This window comes from Lissotriton vulgaris, chromosome 11 (assembly GCF_964263255.1).
Source record: "Lissotriton vulgaris chromosome 11, aLisVul1.2, whole genome shotgun sequence".
Classification (NCBI taxonomy): domain Eukaryota; kingdom Metazoa; phylum Chordata; class Amphibia; order Caudata; family Salamandridae; genus Lissotriton; species Lissotriton vulgaris.
Genome location: NC_141699.1, coordinates 995,974,033 through 995,997,300, shown reverse-complemented (window position 1 = coordinate 995,997,300; position 23,268 = coordinate 995,974,033). Strand labels below are relative to the sequence as shown.

The 23,268-nt window shown below is 43.9% G+C and overlaps 1 protein-coding gene across 19 annotated transcripts in view; it reads left to right on the top strand.

Annotated features, from left to right (window-relative positions):
* DLG1 (discs large MAGUK scaffold protein 1) overlaps positions 1–23,268 on the top strand; it is a 1,304,904-nt gene that overhangs the window by 503,250 nt on the left and 778,386 nt on the right. For 2 of the 19 annotated variants that reach the window (XM_086944271.1, XM_086944263.1), the window contains exon 1: positions 18,865–19,223. The exons of 14 other annotated variants lie outside the window; for them this stretch is intronic. In XM_086944271.1, the coding sequence (XP_086800397.1) occupies positions 18,975–19,223 (249 nt within the window). In that variant the 5' untranslated portion in view covers positions 18,865–18,974. Of the gene's footprint in view, positions 1–18,863; positions 19,224–23,268 lie in introns of those variants that run through there. 3 more of the 19 variants (XM_086944270.1, XM_086944269.1, XM_086944265.1) reach the window with 3 other exon arrangements.

Below are 23,268 nucleotides of genomic sequence, written 5' to 3'. Positions count from 1 at the left end.
CCTCAGGACTCGATATCCCAGCAACCTGCAAGGGTAGGCTGGAAACACCAGAGCTGGATTTTCTCGGCTGGAGAAAAGGACAGCGTCTCTCTCAGTGCGTCAAACAGGAGGGGCGGCTTCCGTGGGCACTCGCATCAGCTGGGCTCTCAGGCAAGTAGATGGCCGCTCTGCTCCAAACCACCGTGTGTTTGCTTAAGGCAACTGTTGGTATTTTATACCTGAAAGGTGCCGGGTTTGACGTAAGGTTGGACATAAGACCTCACCAAGAACTAACAGTTCTTGCAGGACTTCAGGAGTTCTTGTTCAAATCAAAACAAAAGCAGGGGGGGGGGGTTTCCCGGGCTGCTGGAGGCTTGGTTTGTTTAAAGAACGCGGTGTGCTTTTCAAGGAGTCGATGGGAGTAGCCATGCTGTGCTTTGGATTGCATGGGCTATTACTGAATATGAATCTGATTCTTATGCCGTTGTCAGGACATTATTGATTATAATCTCACAAGGGCATAAATCGGGAATATCGAATTAGGGTCCTAGAGAAGAACACAACACTACTGTCTGGAGACGGATGACGCTGCAGACACTGCTGCAGACACTGCTGTAGGTCAAGCGGTGCTACGAAATCTCTTCAAATGAAGGTGAGCCTCTGTTGCTTCCCACCTCCTGTCATAAAAGGTTTTTCCATAGATGTATATCTGTAATGTTCATATGTGCATTTCTTTGCTTGCATTTGTTCTTATTGCCTTTTATGACTCATGTGTTGGCGTACTGCTTTCTATTCTTATTCAAGCATGTGAATCTATGAAAGATACCCTAATACTGGAGAAGAACAAAAGTTACTTACCTGTGAACTGTGGTTCTCCAGTATTGGTGTCTTTCATAGATTCACATGCGACCCACCATTCCTCCCCTCAGAGGCTCTCTTCTCCTCATGCACTCTTGGTCACTTTGGTGCTACGAAAATCTGAGGGCTTGAGCTTCTGAAGAGAAGGTTCTAGAGGGTGCTGCAGCCTGATTGGCTGGAATGTGGACTATTATAATGACATGGATATGTTACTGAAGGGAATTTTCTCTTTGGGCCTCTATGGGCCTATGTTGTTCTATGGTACTTTTAAATATTTCTTTAGGACTATTTATATATATTATATATATATGTATATTTATGATGTTTGTTATATACACACATTACTACTTTTTAATGTACCGTGGGACTCCCACTTCGACGACGGGGAATTATTCAAGCATGTGAATCTATGAAAGACACCAATACTGGAAAACCACAGTTTACAGGTAAGTAACTTTTGTTCTTCTGTACTAGCATGACAGAGCTGTTCTAAGGAACTTTTTGACAATAAGAACAATGTTAAAGAACTTGTATTGAATGTTGGTGATTGGGAAATTATCAGAAAAACATATAATGTACAGAAAGGAGAATCAAAATTCATGTAACCCATGAAAATGATCTAGGTTTCCAAGGGTAAGGTCCTAATTGATGGCAAAGGATGGTGGAGCAAATTACTATTAGTGAAGCTAACACTGGAACAAGCTAGTACTTTATTAAGATCTAAATCCCATATGTTGTCTGTTCAACTTGATGGTTCATGCTGTTTGTGCATTGTTGAGACAGAAGTCATTCCTCCCAACCCTATTGTATCCTCCACAGAGATTGGTTCTCTAGACTCATCCATACAGATTGGTTCCACTTGTTCTCTAGGATATGTCCAGTGACAAATCTGATTCTTCACATGGCACAGAAATTATTCGGAGTAGACCAACTTGCAAAGTAATTCTTCAACGAAATTTAAGGACTTTTATATGCATTAGTTTATTTAAGCGTGTTCTTTTTTCATGGTTTATTTTATTTTTGTTTGTTTTGTAAAGGGGAAGATGATGTAATAACGTGCATTCTTATGTGTTTGTTTATGCTCTTGTACACTTACCTTTCGAGGGTTAGAGTCTTTAAACGTTGATTCCATATAATAGACTGAAGCTGCTGGCAGTTATGTGACGGGTGGCTTGGGAGTTAGTTGATGACCTCCTGGCTGCGCACAGCTCTGAATGTGGGCAACTGTTATCGAATTAACTACAGGTTCTCATCCAGGGGATACTCATCAATAGTAATAATCTATGAATAATCCCCGCCCATGCGCGGGATCCCGGAGCATATAAAAAATACATATAAATATATATGTATATATATGTGAAAACATAGATTTGCAGCCTAAAACATTTCCTAACTGGCAAAATTGCCGCAAAATTACATAAATTAGCATACATACAGTAGTACTCTCCCAACACCTAAGGAAGAAAGAGTGCAGGAAAACATTTGTATACAACAATGCTTTATTGCCATAGGAAAATCCTGTAATTGCAGGCATTTGCCAGTAGGCTGCAGTAGAGTATAAGGCAACAAAGAAAAACTGACACCTTGCCTTTAAGGCATTAGAGTAGGGGTACCGTGCCTTTAAGACCTGAAGGCACCCCCTGCTCCCATGATGCACCACAGGTGGCAGTTGGGTCAGTTCTTTTTTCCGGCTCCTCCTGTGAGGATCCTGGAGCTTGAGCTCTTCAGTTTTCAACTGAAATTGTGTTTTTGAGAGAATTTTCTCTTATATTTTGACATTTTTTGGATTAATAAGGCTTCCGATTTATTTTTCAGTGGTAACCCACAAGAATTTCCTGTCAGAATGCCCGCTTGTGACAGAAAGATGGCTCTGGCTGACCCACATTCTGTTTGTATTGTGTGCCTACCATTTGCACACAACCCTGATCAGTGCCATCACTGTCAAAAGTTTACTAGCCGAACTCTTCGCGACAGGGAGATAATTCGACTTCATGCCATGCAGGAGATAGACAAAATTCACCAGGTGGGTGCTTCTACAGTCCCCAGATCTTCTCCTACAAGCAAGCACGGCCAAAAACGGCGTCATTCCACTTCTCCTGTCCCCAGGAAGAGGAAGGAAGGTCTAAGAACTCTGTCGCGGTCGCCGTCGAAGAGGCCCAGATCATCTTCACGACGTCGAAGATCTCCGCCGCAGTCAAGTAAGTCGGCGTCAAGGCGCCATGCTTCAGGCTCGAAGTCCATGGCTGCTACCACATCTAAGTCTCCGTCGAGGCTTCCGTCGACGTCGAGACACTCTCCGTCACCCCGGAGGGGATCGGCGTCGAGAGCTAGGACGGCATCCAGGTCGCCGCTGGCTAGCGGGCCGCCGTCGAGAGGGACTGTCAGATTCCATCCTTCGAAATCAAGGAGGTTGACGCCAGGAAAGGTCGTAGTCGACGCGACGGCGAAGAAGGTCATCATCGACACGACGTCGAGAGTCATCGTCGATACAGCGTCGTGGAGCATCTCCATCTGGTCGACGTCGAGGGAGATCGACGTCTAAGTCTCCGGATCGACGTCGAGATTCTCAGTCGAGCCTCTCTCGACATGGTCGATCGCCGTCGAGAGCATCAAGACACAGCTCGACGCCACTAGTCGCCGTCGAGGGATCAAGTGACGGTAGTGGTGGAGTCCCCTGGTTCCGGATCTTCAGGAGGCAAGTCATCATCTCCTGGTTTAAATATCGTGGAGATCTCCTCGGAACCTTCACCCAGATCTGCGGACAGGTCACGCAGTTTGGTGCCTCACCATCCTCAAGGGGCTGTATCTGGAGGTCAGAGTAGCCCGGGCTCGGATTACTCCCGCACATATTCTCCATCTACGGCAAGAACGCCGGCCAGACCTTCTAGGACTCCTCGGAGTCCCAGGATTTCACCCAGGCCAAGATCTCGGATCAGATCACGTTCTCCAGTACGGCCAAGAACACCTGTCAGGCCAAGTAATCCAATCTGTCCAAGACTGAGGTCTCCATCAAGACATCGCTTTAGGTCCAGGGACCGTCACAGCAGGAATCGTAACAGGCCCCATAACAGACGGCGTACCTGATCTTCCACACGGTCGTCTTCGACTATGTCGTTCTACCAAGATTACTCTCCAACCTTCTCATCTATGCCTCCTTCCCGAGTCTCCCCAATTGACGACATCGCAACTTTCTCCGATGTTCTGGGCAGGGGAGCAAAAAAGCTGAACATTACGCAGCATACTCCAGTGGTTCCCACTTCTGTGATTTTTGATACCCTTCATCATCGCACAGCGCCTAGGCCTCTACTGCCCCTGGTCCCCGGCCTCCTAGAACCGGCTATGGCTACTTTTCTCACACCAGCAGTGGTGGGATCTGTTCCATCTCGAATAGCCAAGAAGTACAAGGCCCCTGCAGAGGATCCCTTGTTCCTCAGATCTGATCCTCCTGCTGACTCCATTATTGTGGCGGCTGCCATGAAGTCCCATGCAGGCTCTACTTCCTCAGTACCACCTGAAAAAGACAGTAAACTTATGGACTCTTTTGGTAGGAAGGTATGCAGCACCTCCTCTTCATTTATGAAGGTGGCAAGCGCCTCTGCCTTGCTTGGAAGGTACGACAGGTCCCTTTGGGACTCCCTGACTTGCTTTACAGACAAGCTCCCCAAGGAAGATCGTCAAAATTTTCTGGAGATTATACAGGAGGGAGGCCTTGTAGCCAATCAGGTTATTAGCGCCGCAGTGGATGCCTCTGACCTTGCGGCCCATGGCTATTCCAATGGTATTTGTTCCCGTCGTTCGGCCTGGCTCCGCCTGACAGAGCTCAAGCCAGACGCCCAGAAGAAGATTTTGAATCTGCCATTCAATGGGAAATCTCTGTTTGGACCACACGCTGACGACGAAATGTCCAAAATGAAAGCGGAGATGGACACCGTCAAAGCAGTGGGATTAGAAAAGCGTAAGGAATTCAAGAAATGCTTTCGCCAGGGAGACAGGAGGTCTTTCCAGCAGAGGGTTCAAACCCCTCAGTGGCAATCCCAGTCTCAGCAGAAAACGCAGTTCCAGCAGCGTCGTCCTGGCAGAGGAAGAGGTGGCAATAACAAGCAGCAATCTTCCTCCAAGCAACCTCCTAAGCCCTGAGCCATTGCTTCCTCCACGTCTGTTCGCCACTCGGGTGGGAGTGTTTCTCATCATGTGTTAAAGTGTGAATCCATTACAAAAGACAGATGGGTGCTGACTATTGTGCAGCATGGTTACTTGCTGAGGTTCAAATCTCCTCCTCCGCAAGTCCTCCCTCAAGCGCGACACCTTCCCCGTTTCCAAAGTCAATTGCTACAAGACTAAGTCTCCGTCCTCCTAAAGAAGATGGCCATAGAGGAGGTTCCCTCTATTCACAGAAATCTAGGAGTGTACTCCCGGTATTTCTTGGTTCAAAAACGAGGAACTGTCAAAGAATACAGGCCCATTCTGGATCTTCGTATGCTGAACAAATTCATACGAAAGAAAAGTTTTGCATGCTCGCCCTGCACCAGATCCTTCCGCATCTTCATCAGGGAGACTGGATGTGTGCCATCGACTTGCAGGACGCCTACTTCCATATACCAGTGTCCGTCAAGCATCGGAAATTTCTAAGGTTTCAGATCGGACGCCTTCACTACCAGTATCGAGTGCTGCCGTTTGGTCTGAAATCTGCACCTCAGACATTCTCCAAGTGCATGGCGGTGGTGGCTGCTTTTCTTTGCAAAAGAAAGATCTTCGTCTATCCGTATCTAGACGATTGGCTGTTGAAAAGCTCCACTCCGACGCTGCTTCAAAACCATCTGTCGTTTTGCCTCAAACTGATGGACTCATTGGGTCTTCAAGTCTATCTGAAAAAGTCAGTTCTCAACCCTTCCCAACGGATCCACTACCTTGGTGCTTCTCTGGACTCACTAAAGGCAAGCGTGTGTCCTTCGGGTAGAGGTTGTCATCTATGCTCCTGAAGGGTCGCCTTCTTCTGGACACTCAAGCCCCTACAGCCAGACAAGTGTCCTCTCTTCTGGGATCGATGGCCTTGTGCATTTACATTGTGCCCAATGCTCGCCTTCACATGAGGCCTTTGCAACAAGCCCTCGAGGATCAGTGGTCTCAGAGATCGGATCAGTGGGAAGACCGGTTCTTGCTTCCTCAAGAAGCCAGGGACTTGATCAGATGGTGGTTGAAACGGTCCAATCTCCTTCAGGGAGTTCCATTCCATCGTCCTCCTCCATCCCAGTCAATTGTCACGGATGCCTCCCTTCAAAGCTGGGGCGCTCACATGGACCGACTCAAAGTTCAAGGCCTCTGGTCCGAGGTAAAACAAGGCTACAATATCAACTTCCTGGAGCTTCGAGCAGTTAATCTGGCTCTCAAGTCTCTTTATCCTTCTCTGCGCACCAAGTACCTCCAGGTTCAGAAGGACAACACGATAACTATGTTCTATCTGAACAAACCGGAAGGCACGAGGTCAAGAGTCTTGTCTCTGGAAGCACAAGCCATCTGACACTGGCTCCTAGCAAGGGGCCTGTCCATCGTGGCAGTTCATCTACCAGGAGTTCAAAACGTTCAAGCAGACTGCCTAAGCAGGTCTTCGTAAAAGCGCACGATTGGGTGCTCAACGAGGAAGTCGTGCAAGAGGTTTTTCGGTGCTGGGGCGTACCGGACGTAGACCTGTTCGCAGACGCGGCCAACGCAAAATGCCCCGTCTTCGCGTCCAGGTTTCCCCAACAGGGATCTCTGGGGAACAGTCTTTTGATCAGCTGGTCGCAGACATTACTCTACGCCTTTCCTCCCCTGCCTCTGATCCCGGCGGTGATCCAGAAGTTCTACAGGACCAACACCAGGATGATACTGATAGCACCAGAGTGGCCACGCCAGTGGTGGTACCCGGATTTTCTACAGCTGTCGGAGGTTCCGCACCGGCGCCTACCATGCCGTCCAGACTTGTTGACCAAAGACCAGGGGAAGGTGTTTCACCCCAACCTTCCTTCCCTTCGCTTGACGGCATGGCTCCTGAGGTCATCCAGTATGGACATTTAGACCTTCCAGCAGACTGCATGACTATTCTTAAAGAATCAAAACGACCCTCCACTAGGAAGTCCTATGCTTTCAAGTGGAAGAGGTTCTTCTTATGGTGTCATGAGCACTCTCTTGACCCGGTACATGGCCAAGAGCAGGTGATTCTTCCATATCTATTGCATTTAGCGAGATCAGGCCTGAAATACCCCTCCATCAGGGTTCATTTAGCTGCAATCACAGCATATAGGAAGACTCCTAATCAGACATCTTTCTTCCTTATGCCTGTAGTTAAAGATTTCCTAGAAGGTCTTAAAGTCTTCCCACCGGTGAGGTCCCCCTCCCCTCCCTGGGAGCTTAATATCGTCCTGACTAAGCTGATGAGTGCTCCTTTCGAGCCTATACATAAGGCCTCTTTGCAGCACTTGACCTGGAAAGCCGCTTTTTTAGTGGCGATTACCTCTGCCCGTAGGGTCAGCGAAATCCTGGCCTTTTGAAAGGAACCCTACACAGTTTTTCATGCCAACAGGGTGGTCTTAAGAACGCACCCAAGTTTTCTGCCTACGGTAGTTTCAGACTTTCATATCAACCAGTCTATTACCTTACCTACCTTTTTTCCTAAACCTTTCACTCCCCCGGAGAGGTCATTACATTCTCTAGATCTCCGGAGGGTCCTGAAGTTCTACTTGTCAAAAACCATTTCTCTTAGAAAGTCTGACCGGCTTTTTGTTAATTATGGCAGTACTCATACTGGCCTGTCAGCTTCCAAAAAGTCCATTTCTCGCTGGATTGCCTCCTGTATAGCTTTAGCTTATCAACTAGCTAACAAGACCTTGCAGGGTAGACCACATGCACATTCTACTAGAGGGAAAGCTTCCACTACAGCTCTCCTTCGTAATGTTCCTATTTCTGAAATTTGTAAAGCGGCAACTTGGCGGTCTGTCCATACCTTTACCCGCCATTATTGCCTGGACTCAGATACTCAGGCCGATGCCAGAGTAGGGCAGGCCTCTTTAAGGAACTTATTTGCATAAGATGTATTTGCAATATATGTCTTAGTCATTCTGTGAAGTTTTTTACTTCTTGCTCGTCCGCAAGACTTTGGGTATGAGCTTGCTAATCTATTCATAGATTATGACTATTGATGAGTATCCCCTGGATGAGAAGGATTAGTTACTTACCTGTAATCCTAGTTCTCATCCAGGGGTATACTCATCAAAGTCATAAACTCCCGCCCACCTCCCCGGACGAGCAGATTTACAAAGTTATGAGATGTTTTATTGTGGATCTCCTCCGGTGTTATGCACCTCCAAAAAGAACTGACCCAACTTTCACCTGTGGTGCATCATGGGAGCAGGGGGTTGCCTTCAGGTCTTAAAGGCACGGTACCCCTACTCTAATGCCTTAAAGTCAAGGTGTCAGTTTTTCTTTGTTGCTTTATACTCTACTGCAGCCTACTGGCAAATGCCTGCAATTACAGGTTTTTCCTATGGCAATAAAGCATTGTTGTGTACAAATGCTTTCCTGCTCTCTTTCTTCCTTAGAGGTTGAGAGAGTACTACTGTATGTATGCTAATTTATGTAATTTTGCGGCAATTTTGACAGTTGGGAAATGTTTTAAGCTGCAAATATGTTTTCACATATATATATATATACATATATATTTATATGTATTTTCTATATGCTCCGGGATCCCGCACATGGGCGGGGATTATTCATAGATTATGACTTTGATGGGTATACCCCTGGATGAGAACTAGGATTACAGGTAAGTAACTAATCCATTTATCCTACATGGTTCTGCGCCGCCTCCTTCCACACTTTTGCATAGTTTATTCCAAATGCCATGAGAAAGAAGATAGATTATTTACACAAAGATCTGGATTGAAATGTGCAGTCAAATCTCTAAACAACTGCAACAAGATCCATCCAGTGACACTGAAGCTGATACATCAGACGTTGAAGAAGCAGAATCCGCTCATACGTACAAAATGTCCATCTTAGACCATTGCTGCGATCTCAGAAGAAAGGAAATTCAAGGAAACTCGTTATGATAACATTACATTTACATTGTGGTATTGTTATTGAAACTTATTCATTTTATTTTTGAAAACATTTCTAAGTGTGGCTTGAGCAGTGCGTCCTCGATTGGCTTCCAATCTTGATTCTGGTTGCTCTCCTGTTTCATTCGAGCGGGCTTGAGCACTGCGTTATTGATCTGTTTCCAATCTTGATTCTCGTTGCTCGTTTGTTTGAGAATTATGGGCTTGAGCAGTTTGTATTCGAACAGCTTCTAATCTTGCTTCCCGTTGCTCGTCTGTTTCTGAAGCTCGTAATGCCTTTTTCTTCTGTGCTTCTGATGTAGATTGATCAATCGATATCCGTTTGGGGGTCATAACTGTCGACGATGCTCGCAAATTCGCTGTCTATTTCAGTATTCGAAAGATTATGAGGGCCCTGGGGGGCCGATTTTTAACAATTGTTTTTACAGAAACCTTCGCCGGAGTGTACTCAACAACTTCCCAAAGTTTTATGGCGATCGGATGAATGGTGTAGTAATGCATAAAGAACAGATCGACATACTTTCGTTTTTATATATATAGATTAGAGCACAACATTCAATTACTGAGGCGGGTGAGACAGTTTCCTCTTTACTCGGTCTGATGATTATCTTGATTCTGAAGTGTGTAATCTGTACACTAGTACTAGAACAGAGCCACCCAATAGTCCCACCAGGACTGGGTAATGTAAATCATATAAGCTAAATGTCCAGGTAGGAATCATTCACAGTATAAATTTTTAATCAACAGTGTCATAACTATGATCACTCAATTCAGGAGGGTAACCAAGGGGTTTCAACAACAACAAAAGTGAATAGTATCAAAAATATATTTTTATTTTTTCGTATAGTTTTATATATTTATCACTTTTTGTACAGAAATCCAAAAGTCTGGCAACATTAAACCACCGACGTCAAATATCACAAATCATAGGGTGGTATACAACACCTTTACCACATAATGTGGACACAATGAAAGGACCACATGCACAATCTTATATGTGCAACCTAATTCACACAGTGTTGTTTCAAGTGAATATATACAGTATGGTTGTATAAAAGGTGTTTAGGCGTCGACGTTTCGGTCCGTGTTGGTCACAAAGATCCGGAGGACCATCTTCAGGACAAAAAACGTTGCACAGGGGTATCTAATATAAACATAATTACATAACATTATCAGTGAAACCCTAGGGTACACGGAGATTTATTTGCAGCTCAAAACCAAAAACAAAGTGACAAAGCACTCGGTGTGGCATGCACCTTCAAACCACCACCAAGTGCACCTCAAACAACACGCTGATATATAAGTGCCAAAGAAAATGCCATCCATAGGACCACGTGACTAGTGCCTACATGTCTACATTACTAGGGTGCCAGAAAAATCAACACTTCCACCTCATAGAAATTTGAACGTGAGGTATATATCAAGCTTACATTACCACGTATAGCCTGTCTATAACTTACATGTAGCAAAAACGCCTCACAGGTCGTTCTGGAAAAACCAATAAATCAATGCATGAATAACGCCATGTGAGCTGGAGAGATAGTTATATAACTAAACATGCACGTGGAATCACTTACATACTAGTGGCCGCCCGAACCTCTGAAAGACAGACAAGTCCGTAATCAGGAGAATGCAGTCGCCAGAGTTACTTAGCATCCAATTATAACATGCCTCAAAAACTTACTTGACTAGCCAAGAGACGCCGGCTCAGAAGGAGTCCGTGTGTCTGCGCTGGTAGCACTCGCGGAAACCTTAATATTCCGCAAAATAAACAAAACCGTAATCAGGAGGCTGTACGCATCACAGGTACTTAAAGTCTAATATTTACTCATGCTTCAGACTTACTATGTTTGACGAGAGACGCCGGCTCAAAGGAGTCCGTGTGTCTTCTCCGATTGCACTCGCGGAGCCCTTCAGCTTCCGCAAACAACGTAAATAACGTTGAGCGCCATGACGTCACTTCGGCGGTGAGCTCGGCGGCCATCTTAGAGCGGTCTACCCGGCTAATTTATCTGAGGCTAACAGGACAGTGAAACGTTATTAACAAGGGGGGGATAACTAAAAAAAGACTCAAAACTGAAATACAAAAACACAGAAAAGTACTCTGCTCCACTCCAGTTACTGATGTATTATTACATACAGCCGTATGTAAAAGTCACAACTCGAAAAAACCTTACATTAAGGTGGCCAAAGAATGCCATTCAATAAAGGTATTCAACCCATTTTCTACAGTGTCGCATAACCAGATCAGTTTGTTTTCCCTTTGAGCAAGCAATTTATCCACATTGGGACGTCTCCTTGTACCCCTTACACACTCAATAACAAACCATTTCAGATCAGTGGGAGCATGTGACATGCTAATAAAATGCTCAACTAGTGGCGCCGTTTGGATTTTGCATCTAATGCGGGACTGATGTTGTGTTATCCGTTTCCTTATTTCCTGTGTTGTTTTTCCCAGGTAATACAGGCCACACGGACACTGGATGCAATACACCACGTTCTTGGACATACAATTAGAATGGTGTTTCAACGTAAACTGTCTCCCATTAATACAGCAGGTTTTTGTTACTTGTGTGGTCGCACAAGCTGTGCATCCACCACAGGGGAAATGCCCGACAATGGGAGCCAGGCCCCATAGGCTAGTTAGGGTATTGATCTTGGGTTCCCTATAGGCTTTGACCAAATGATCACGTAGATTCTTTCCTCTTTTGAAGGCAAATCTAGGGATGGCTAGTTGGGGTTCAACCTTTTGGATCAAATGCCAGTTGCGTTGGATAATTTTTGTAATTTCTGTGGATTCAGTACCAAAAGTCAAAACACAAGTTGTGGGTACTGTGTCTGGTATGATGTTAGGGTTAGGAGGTAGCTTTTTCTGTAGAAGGGCTTGACGGTCATAATACCAAGCACGTTTCATCGCATGCTTTACCAGCCGGTATGGGTATGACCGGGTCACGAGTTTTTCTTGTAAAATTTTTGCCTCCCTGAAATAGTCTTCCCTTTTGGTACAATTCCTTCGAATTCGGAGGAATTGACCGAAAATTATTTTCTCTTTAACAACGACTTCTTTGTCCAACTGAAGGGTGTGGCAATGGGAGCAGTTTTTGCTCCCACAATAGCGAACTTGTTTGTAGCAGATTTTGAGGAAAGAGTTATCTACGACAACAACCCCTATGTATCCAATCTGTCTCACTATTTAAGGTACATCGATGATGTCTGTATGGTCTGGGAGGGAAGTATAGACAGGTTGAAAGAATTCCACGGATGGCTTAATACACAGGATGAAAATCTGCAATTCACCCTGGAGAGTAACTGTGAGGCCCTGAATTTTCTTGACCTTAATATCATACATGCTGAAGGGACACTTGCCGTGAGTTTATATACTAAGCCCACGGCACGCAATACCCTTTTGAGGTACAATAGTCACCACCCCCGAAATTTACGGGACAACCTCCCCTTCGGTCAATTCCTCCGAATTCGAAGGAATTGTACCAAAAGGGAAGACTATTTCAGGGAGGCAAAAATTTTACAAGAAAAACTCGTGACCCGGTCATACCCATACCGGCTGGTAAAGCATGCGATGAAACGTGCTTGGTATTATGACCGTCAAGCCCTTCTACAGAAAAAGCTACCTCCTAACCCTAACATCATACCAGACACAGTGCCCACAACTTGTGTTTTGACTTTTGGTACTGAATCCACAGAAATTACAAAAATTATCAAACGCAACTGGCATTTGATCCAAAAGGTTGAACCCCAACTAGCCATCCCTAGATTTGCCTTCAAAAGAGGAAAGAATCTACGTGATCATTTGGTCAAAGCCTATAGGGAACCCAAGATCAATACCCTAACTAGCCTATGGGGCCTGGCTCCCATTGTCGGGCATTTCCCCTGTGGTGGATGCACAGCTTGTGCGACCACACAAGTAACAAAAACCTGCTGTATTAATGGGAGACAGTTTACGTTGAAACACCATTCTAATTGTATGTCCAAGAACGTGGTGTATTGCATCCAGTGTCCGTGTGGCCTGTATTACCTGGGAAAAACAACACCGGAAATAAGGAAACGGATAACACAACATCAGTCCCGCATTAGATGCAAAATCCAAACGGCGCCACTAGTTGAGCATTTTATTAGCATGTCACATGCTCCCACTGATCTGAAATGGTTTGTTATTGAGTGTGTAAGGGGTACAAGGAGACGTCCCAATGTGGATAAATTGCTTGCTCAAAGGGAAAACAAACTGATCTGGTTATGCGACACTGTAGAAAATGGGTTGAATACCTTTATTGAATGGCATTCTTTGGCCACCTTAATGTAAGGTTTTTTCGAGTTGTGACTTTTACATACGGCTGTATGTAATAATACATCAGTAACTGGAGTGGAGCAGAGTACTTTTCTGTGTTTTTGTATTTCAGTTTTGAGTCTTTTTTTAGTTATCCCTCCCTTGTTAATAACGTTTCACTGTCCTGTTAGCCTTAGATAAATTAGCCGGGTAGACCGCTCTAAGATGGCCGCCGAGCTCACCGCCGAAGTGACGTCATGGCGCTCAACGTTATTTACGTTGTTTGCGGAAGCTGAAGGGCTCCGCGAGTGCAATCGGAGAAGACACACGGACTCCTTTGAGCCGGCGTCTCTCGTCAAACATAGTAAGTCTGAAGCATGAGTAAATATTAGACTTTAAGTACCTGTGATGCGTACAGCCTCCTGATTACGGTTTTGTTTATTTTGCGGAATATTAAGGTTTCCGCAAGTGCTACCAGCGCAGACACACGGACTCCTTCTGAGCCGGCGTCTCTTGGCTAGTCAAGTAAGTTTTTGAGGCATGTTATAATTGGATGCTAAGTAACTCTGGCGACTGCATTCTCCTGATTACGGACTTGTCTGTCTTTCAGAGGTTCGGGCGGCCACTAGTATGTAAGTGATTCCACGTGCATGTTTAGTTATATAACTATCTCTCCAGCTCACATGGCGTTATTCATGCATTGATTTATTGGTTTTTCCAGAACGACCTGTGAGGCGTTTTTGCTACATGTAAGTTATAGACAGGCTATACGTGGTAATGTAAGCTTGATATATACCTCACGTTCAAATTTCTATGAGGTGGAAGTGTTGATTTTTCTGGCACCCTAGTAATGTAGACATGTAGGCACTAGTCACGTGGTCCTATGGATGGCATTTTCTTTGGCACTTATATATCAGCGTGTTGTTTGAGGTGCACTTGGTGGTGGTTTGAAGGTGCATGCCACACCGAGTGCTTTGTCACTTTGTTTTTGGTTTTGAGCTGCCAATAAATCTGTGTACCCTAGGGTTTCACTGATAATGTTATGTAATTATGTTTATATTAGATACCCCTGTGCAACGTTTTTTGTCCTGAAGATGGTCCTCCGGATCTTTGTGACCAACACGGACCGAAACGTCGACGCCTAAACACCTTTTATACAACCATACTGTATATATTCACTTGAAACAACACTGTGTGAATTAGGTTGCACATATAAGATTGTGCATGTGGTCCTTTCATTGTGTCCCCATTATGTGGTAAAGGTGTTGTATACCACCCTATGATTTGTGATATTTGACGTCGGTGGTTTAATGTTGCCAGACTTTTGGATTTCTGTACAAAAAGTGATAAATATATAAAACTATACGAAAAAATAAAAATATATTTTTGATACTATTCACTTTTGTTGTTGTTGAAACCCCTTGGTTACCCTCCTGAATTGAGTGATCATAGTTATGACACTGTTGATTAAAAATTTATACTGTGAATGATTCCTACCTGGACATTTAGCTTATATAATCTGTACACTGTCATCTATCAAATTGGGAGTGTGCATTGGTTGACAAAAGAGAATAAAGGGTCTCGTGTTTATCATTTTGTTTGAGAATTAAGATGGTTTCTGTGCACGTACTATATGCATTTTATCACCTATGAAAATACCACAAAAAAAAAAACCTGAGGTTAGCGGCTGATTGAATCCGCACACAACAAAGGAATAATGTGTCTGATTATTAGATAGTGCACGAAACCAGTGAGTACTCCCTTCTATACTCCCCCTAAAAATAGGAACAAATCGTATAACATTCAACACAATAAGTTTCAGCACTATTTACATTGGTATCGGAGTGGCATATAAATTTGCAAAAACAATAGCGCATAAAGAAAGCGTCCAATCCCAGGGTGTCCGTTTCTTAGAGAAATACTCTTCTTTATTTTTGACAAGTAGATTTCCTTTACATTCCACATGTCATACCCTCATAGCCAACGCGTTTCATGTCCACTGACACTTCTTCAGGGCTTTGAACATATGGCATACAGCGTGTTTCTTAAGAGATCATAAGATTCAGATCTAATGGTCATGAGATGTTTATAGATCACACAATTCTCAGCAGCTGCATGATAACTGGCTGCATATGTAGTCAGCATACAATTTACAGCTAAAAACCTATGAAAATACAGCATTTACACATAGTTATTGGTCTAAGATCTGTCTACAGCAGTGGTTCTTAACCTTCTAACTTTAGGAACCCACACTTAATCATTATGGGAAATCTGGTACCTCCACTGAACAATTATTGGAATCCGCGGACCTCTACTGAGTCATTACCGGAGGCCAGAATCCCAGGATAAACATTTGTGATGCATTGAACTGCAAAACAATAAATGTAAACACAGAAACAAGCATTTATCAACCAAATAGAGAAATGGTAAAATATGTTATCATTAAATCTAAAAGAAAACAACATTTTAATATTAATGGGAAGTTTGGAGCATTTCTGAATTCAATTGAGGCCACTCATTGTTCAAGCTATGTTCTGTTTGAAGCACTTGCACTGCTCCCATTAATGAATCTTAAGGTACTAACGTATTGTTTATCTCCCAATTTCTAATGCCTTCACATTTACAGAAGGTTTTAAAATGTTCAATTTTACATTTTGCTTCCTCGTCTATATAATATTGCTTAATTTTCTAAGCCTTCACAAACCCCCTGAGTAGGCTTTTTGGAAACCCTGGATTCCCTAGACCACAAGTTAACAGCCACTGGTCTACAGGATTACGATGGCTCTGCCAAAAAAAATACTACAATAATCCAAGTAACAAAGTAAAATGTTCAGGCAGAAGTTGTGTTTACCCAGCAGTTTTAAAATATAAACAGTGTATAGTATAAAATAAATTAGAATGGAAAGTGCAACATGCTTTCACACAATATCATACGAGCCAGTTATTTCACCATGAGAATATCAGTCTTAAGGAGAAGTAATGGATATGACAGAGCAATTGAAAACTTCATACAGTTGTAAAACCAAGGTTACTGGCTACACATTGTGCGTTCTTGTGATGTTTGCAAAACTCAAAACCTGCACAAAGCAATCCATAAATAGAAAAACAAATCAGCAGAACGACTATGGAAACCAATGTTTTTACACACGTGTACACATTGGATGTATGACAACCTCACGGAGTAGGTCTGGTATACAGGGACAGCAGCCTGAGAGCTCGGACTCAAGGGAATCTAAATGAACCACACATTTCCTTTGATCTGACTAAATAGCAAGCCGGTCAACTTCCTCAGTCGTACTCTGCAAGGTCAGACAAGCCGTGAAGAAAATGGATAAAAAGATTAAAAGATGGTGCAAAGAGGTTGTTCTCACCAGATTAAGCCTCTGTCTTGAGAGTAGTTATAGGGTCAATCTCATTGGCAGCCAGTATTGATCACTGCATACAAGTCAGCAAGAAAGATTAAGTAATTTGAGGGGCAGCTTATTCATATATTCATAAAGGTCGGAAGTTGGCAGCAGCCCAATCACAATACAGGCACCCTTACTATGCAGAGGTGCCACCCAATCAGGCTGTGGTTAGTTTTCCCTCCTCAGACAAGTCTTAAGCGCTGCCTGCTGGGAAACCCCTCCAGCAACTTTTCTGTTAAGAAGGTATGTGGATACCAGCTGGACTACCTAATAAAAGTAAGAGCAGGAAAAAGTGGAGTAGTCCTCTGTGTGTAGGACTTATCCTTTACCTTGCAAATTGCATTTGTACATTAAGACAAGTGTTTGGTAACATCCACAGGTAGCCTAAAGTCAGGCCTATTGATTAATGCTTGTGATATCTTACAATTCCTCTACTAATATTTGGGAAGAGGGGGCATAAGATGGCTGCATGAGTTTGTAAACATCATGTTTAATACATATCTATATATGAATTCAGTTTCACATTTAGGGCCTCATTATGATGATAGCTAAATACTTAACCCCAGGTTCGCTTTACGGGGTACCCTTGTTTTCCCCAAACTACCTCATTACGATAGCGGTCACGCCTAACTACTGACAACCCTTCTGTCCAACCACCAGATTGCAATGCTGGCAGTCAGACCCACAGTGATTGGAAGGAAGGCCACCGCCTCCTCCAGGATCGGAGATCCCGACGGGGAGGCGGTTGGAGTCGTATCCCTGAATGGTGGCGGTGCGCCATTGGGTTTACGATATTCCTTTCTGACAGCCTTTTCATGGTGGAAAGTTGATATGAGGGTGCCCACCTGACGTGGGCCACTGTAAAGTGGCCCTGTGGGCACATGTAGTGCCACCACTCACATCCATGCAACATGTGCCGTGCACAACATGGTCTATGGCACAAGGTCAATGGACGTGCCATAGGTGCTCTGTATCGTGGCAGCTTGTGCTGCGGCCCTTTTCCTTGGCCGCAGCTCAAGCTGCCCTGATACGGAGGACTTTCCAACCGCCAGCACTTCGGTCATATCTGAAGGCGGCGGTCCGACTGACTGCTGTAAAAATCCAGCCCCTTAGTGTTTTCTAAAATCATCATTTTTAAATAGACCAATTAGTTTCTTTTGATTGCACGGATGCTCTTTTAGACCAAGTTTTCCTTGTGTATGTGAGAACAGTTTTTTAGTAAGGCAAATTGCATAAATACTTGCTACATAGGAGCTTGCCAGCCTCATCTTGTACCAAAGGAAGACCGTTGTGCGTCATGGACGTGGAGCACTTTGATGCGGATTGGTGGGTAGGTGGAGAGAGAGCGCAGAAATCGGTTTACTGTATGTTTAATAGAGTTTAATTGACTGCTAATATAATCTCCTATAGATGTGTGCTTGTAATGGTTCTAATGTTGTCAACATTAGATATGAAGAGCTGGCGTGTGTCAGATTTGTCTGTGTCTGCTCTCTTCCCTACTGCCGAGAACTCCCTAACAAGATTAACCACTAATATGCGGGTGAGGATGGCTGCAGTACATTAAAAATAGATTTTTTACCATTAGCTTTTTTCCAACACCAAATCAATGCTTGATGCAATTTGATTCCAGAAATAGTGCACAGTGTATTCGTATGCAAGTTTATCAAGAGTTATCTACCGTTTAACGTGAACCAAATGAGGGCTAACGAGAGCCAGCGAATAAGTGCAATTACTGTATACTTTTTTCTGTTTTGCTCCGGCCATATTTATAATTAATGCATGTTTTGCGAGTGCCAGTATGTTTTTTTTTTTCAACTAAAGGCAGTGATTGAGACTTGGTAATTCATATCCCTTCTCCCCGCCCCTAACCACCCTGCCTCCTTTCTCCCCATCACACACACACTCGGGCCATTAAATCAGGCAGCCCCAGAGAGCCTCGGTAGGCAAGTGCTTAGAGCATCCTACCTGCTCCTCGACCTCACTTCCTGCTTTTCAGACTGTCTAGTTATCAGCTCACAAAAGAACAGCAGCTTTTCATCTCCGCAGCCCTGGCTCATCGGATCCTCATGAAAGAGAAAACCAAGCTAGATTGCCTCCTCGGACTGCAGTAATGAGCTCTGCCTTTCAAACAAGGACCAGGTACAGGGGAGGAGGGTAAACCGATCCTGCACCGCCGACCCGGGCAACGCGGAGGAGGAAAATGGCCAGCATTTATGGAGCTTTCCCGTGCCTGTGATTTGCGAGCGATGCTGCTGTAATTCTAGCCGCAGCGCTCCTGCTCATTCACCGCGCTGCAGCTGGTGGGGAGAAGAAGTAGGGCTTGCCTGCCTGGCAACCACCTGCAGAGCCTCAGAGATGAATTACATTTTTGGGAACAACACGCTGCTCTACTCTCGCGGCAACCGAGGAGGAGGAGGCGGCGGGAACGCCGGCGCGAGCCACAGCTCGGTAGGCCCCAAGTTCCCGAAGCCCTGGGCGCGCAGGGGCTCGGCTGAGGAGCTGCGCGCGGACACGGCGCCCTCGCGCTGGCAGCAGATCGTGGCCTTCTTCTCCCTCAGGCGCAGCTTCATCGATTGCATCTCCGTGGCCGCCAGCTCCGCCCAGGTAACACGCGCCACTTGTTGAGTCCGTTCTGGCCCCGGGGCAGCGGGCAGGGCCACGGCACCTGCGCCCTCAGGTGTGAGGCGCGCACGCCCCCCGCCCGGCAGTGGCGTCGATTCATAAACAGCAGTTGTGCACCAAGTTCACACTCGGTAGTGTTTGTGTGAAGGGTTTGACGTGCATCACCCACTGTTGTGAGTGACACGCTGATTGAGAGGCGGCATCTGTTGAAATCAACGGAGCGTCGAAGTGAGCGCAGGCAGATTTCGTCCCTTCCTAAACTCCAAGGAGCGTTTGAAAGTTCAATTCCAGCCATCGTTGCCGCCAGACTTGGGTTCTAAATATTGCATATTGTTCTGGTGATAGAAGAGATTTGATTGTGGGGGTCACTGAGGGCTCGTTCTGCATTATCAAATATTTTACCAGTACAGTCTGTTGTTGCCTGCCTCAATGCACGTTTTAATTCCTGACACATTATATACTTGACACACTTTTAAAGGTACCAAGGCAGGGTGTGCTTTCTACATTGAGAAATCAAATGGCAATGCTATTTTTTTGTATGCTTTCCATCATGTTGCATGTTTTTTTCAAAATATTTTCGTCCTGTAAAATTTTGAATTTGAGCATTCTTTTGACCTAGGCATTACTGTTTGCATTCCCATCTGCACCGCTCTCCAATTCTCTTTATTGCATTATCGTTCTGGGAGAGTAAAGTAATGAGGGTTTGCTTTGCAGCTTAACGTGCCATTATAAATTACTCAAATGAAAGGGAATGAAAGGGAACGTGTGCAGATTGTTGGGAAAGGGAAATAAGAAGGTATCCAGGAGTTAATGGTGCTTTATGTGAGGGTGCGGATAGGATGATAGGCGGCCTGTACAATGAGTACAGGAAGCACGTAGAGAAATCGCTGGTTATTGTCTATGCATGAAGCAGAGTATCTTATTGAAAATGCTCAGGAAAGGAGGTTGTGCTCTTAGATGTGTGTCATAGGGAGGCAGACTGATTTGCATATAGCCAGGTTCTGAGCTGGGATGGGGCAGTGAGATAAATAACGGTGATGGATCAAGCCCTGATCTTTGGACTGGGTAAGAGTGGTCTGTTTAACTCAGACACTCTGTTCATCACCACCCCCTTTTCTAAATCATAGGGAGGCAGACACCAAACGCGGCACAACTGAACTCCCTTGGGCTGTCATGACCACCTTCTTAATGACTAGCATTTGAAAGTTTGTAGTTCCTAGTGGAAGAATCAGTGCTTTAAAAAGACCGGTATTGTCCAGTCCTGAGTACCTGCACTTCTTGAATTTGAAAGGGAGGGTATCTGCACTTCTGCAATATATTTAAGAGTACCAGCATTTGAAAAAAAATAGCGAGTGCTGGCAATTCTATAATTCCATGCAAAGAACTGGGAAGAATGATGTTTGAAGTTGGGTGTTTCTCTCTGCTTTCACTTGCAGTCTGATTATCCTGTTTCGCTCAAGAGACTTGTTAAACGGTATCTATTTTCTGAAATATTGTATGATCTCTTGGAAAAATAGCTGTACCGAAAAATGAATGTTTCATTAGAAATCCTGGACTGCTGTGCTTCTAGCTGCCCCCTAGCAGCAGTAGACCTCCGATGTCATACGAGGGCTATTGTTAGCCACTGCTGTTATCTCTCCAATTGCTTGTCGATTAAAAAAAAAAAATCCCTTTGTAAAGGGATTACTTTTCACTACTGCAGCTTTATTTCATAATAAATTAATGGGAGCTGATGGAAATGAAAAAAAGATGCTGCCTTAGACCCTGAAAAATAATAAAAATAACATTCCCATGGCTTTCAGTGTGCATGGGTCTCTGCACTTATGGTAAGGGTGTGCTTGTGTTGTTGGGCTGTTCATAAGGTACTCTCTGGAAAACAGATTCAGTGCTATGTTTAAAAAGCCAGCAGCGTTAAATCAGTCATGTAAGGACCTGGCTTTACTTATGAGTGTGTCCTGGCCTGTCTAGCCTCTAAGGTTCTGGCATGTGGACATGTCTACCAATTTGTCCATAGGTTAGATTTCCTCTGATCAGTAGTTTTCCTGCCCTTTAGCTGATTAGTGCAATTGGTTCATTAAATTACTTTAAGATGGCAAAGTATGATTTGTGTGTTAAGAAAATACGGCTACCTCTAATCCAGCCCCAAAGCTACACAGTATGCTTAATCTTTGGCTTCTTTGGTTAATTTAATCATGTTGGTGAAAATTACTAATTTCTTTTGGGAAGAAGCATTACATTTTTTGTTTCAGTTATATTATTGCTTCAGTCTACAGTTTATACATCGCCGCCCACAAACTTGATTGTGTCCTTACATAGAGATAAATGCTGTTGTTATCCATCCCGTTACCCAGTTAGACAGCTGAAGAATAACAGCCACTCAGTCTAGCCCAGTATTGAAACGAGGACCAGCAGCATTGAAAACTACCTGCAGCAGATGCTTAAAACCACCAAACTATTGTGAGAAAAAAAAATCATCCATTGTTAGGAATAAGCTTTATTTTAAATATATATGCATATATAGTGGTGCATTTATATTATGGGTTACATGACATCTAAAACCTTTCTTTCAGATTCTGTATTGTAGAGCTGGCCACAGGGTGCACGCCTCATTAAACACTAACGAAAATAAATGTAAGAATTACATTGATGGGGGCATGAATTACCCACTGGAGTGTGACTAAGAGAATCTCTGTTACAGTGCGTTTACCTTGCAAGGAGCTAACGTTTTAGCTGTCCAGAAACTTAGTAACACACAAGGTCGAGGAATTATAGCTCAGGGCTCCTGATTCTATAATGCCACTGCCAAGTGTTAATTTATAAGACATGGCTTCCTAGAAAACTTAAAACACTACAAAAACGCAGCACCCAGGAGGTGTAAACAGTGAAAATGTTTGTTAAACACTAAATAGTTAAATTATATCACAATCTTACATTTAATGAGACCGGAGCCCTATAAGATGTGGTCATAAATGCCAGAGCCCCACAAATTAAAGTCAATACTTTATTTAAAGAGGATCAAAAACGCTAGTAATGGTAAAATGGTAAATAACGTTAGTCAGGTTTTTGAAAAAATAAAAATCATATACAGTGAATACCTTTGAATATCAGTGGATTTATTTTCTGTACACTCTTTACGCTCTCAGCATTTTTCAGTTTTACCTTTTTTGCTCAGTTATTTCCAGGTTTTAAAACTTCCACTTCAAAGTTGGATGCTTTCATCATATGCCCCTCTTGTGACGTGTCGGAATACATTTTTCATGGTGTGCCACACATGCTGAAATACAAAAATGCAAGGGACGTTACATTGGAGCTCACATGAATTGCAACAGATTTCAATTAGTGTAGAGTGTTTTTCCTAGATTAGTTATTGTTTGCTTGTTTTGGTTCTTCCATGTAGCTGGGCTGCTTGGTTCCTGTTTTTTCTGGGAGTCCTGGTATCTATACTATGCTCTGTATTGCCATCTAGTTATACTCTGCTCATTTCTTCGCATCCCACGCCTTTCTGTTAATTCAATAAACACCGAGATCAGGTGGAGCCAAAGTCACATGCTATTCATACACAGTGAAAAGGGAATCAGATTACCACTCAAACGCGGCTGGGATTACATAGCATTATTTTAAGAGAATTAAAAAAGTAGTCAGTCATACCTGTTGACAGTCTCGTAACAAAGTGCGAGTTAAGCATGGAAGAGCTCATTGATGCTTGGTAACCCCGTCCATGTATTCGTTTTTGCAAATGTTTAGTACTCCTTCTGTATTGTGAATGGTGATTTGTAAACATTTAGCTTCTTTTTCAGATGTTGATTTGTTAATTACCACTTTAGACGTTCTGGCTAATTTTAGTTTGACAGTTACGTTTTAAGATGTTAGCCTGCCTTTAAATTTAAGCAGTAGGCATAGCAGTGGTTGTCATTTAAGATTTAGCGTGGTTGCAGATTCAAGCCATGAACATAGCTGTAGATTGAAGCTTTGAAAGTAACTGCAGATTCGAGCTGTGTGGCTGGAACTGAGGAATCAACCTGTGGCC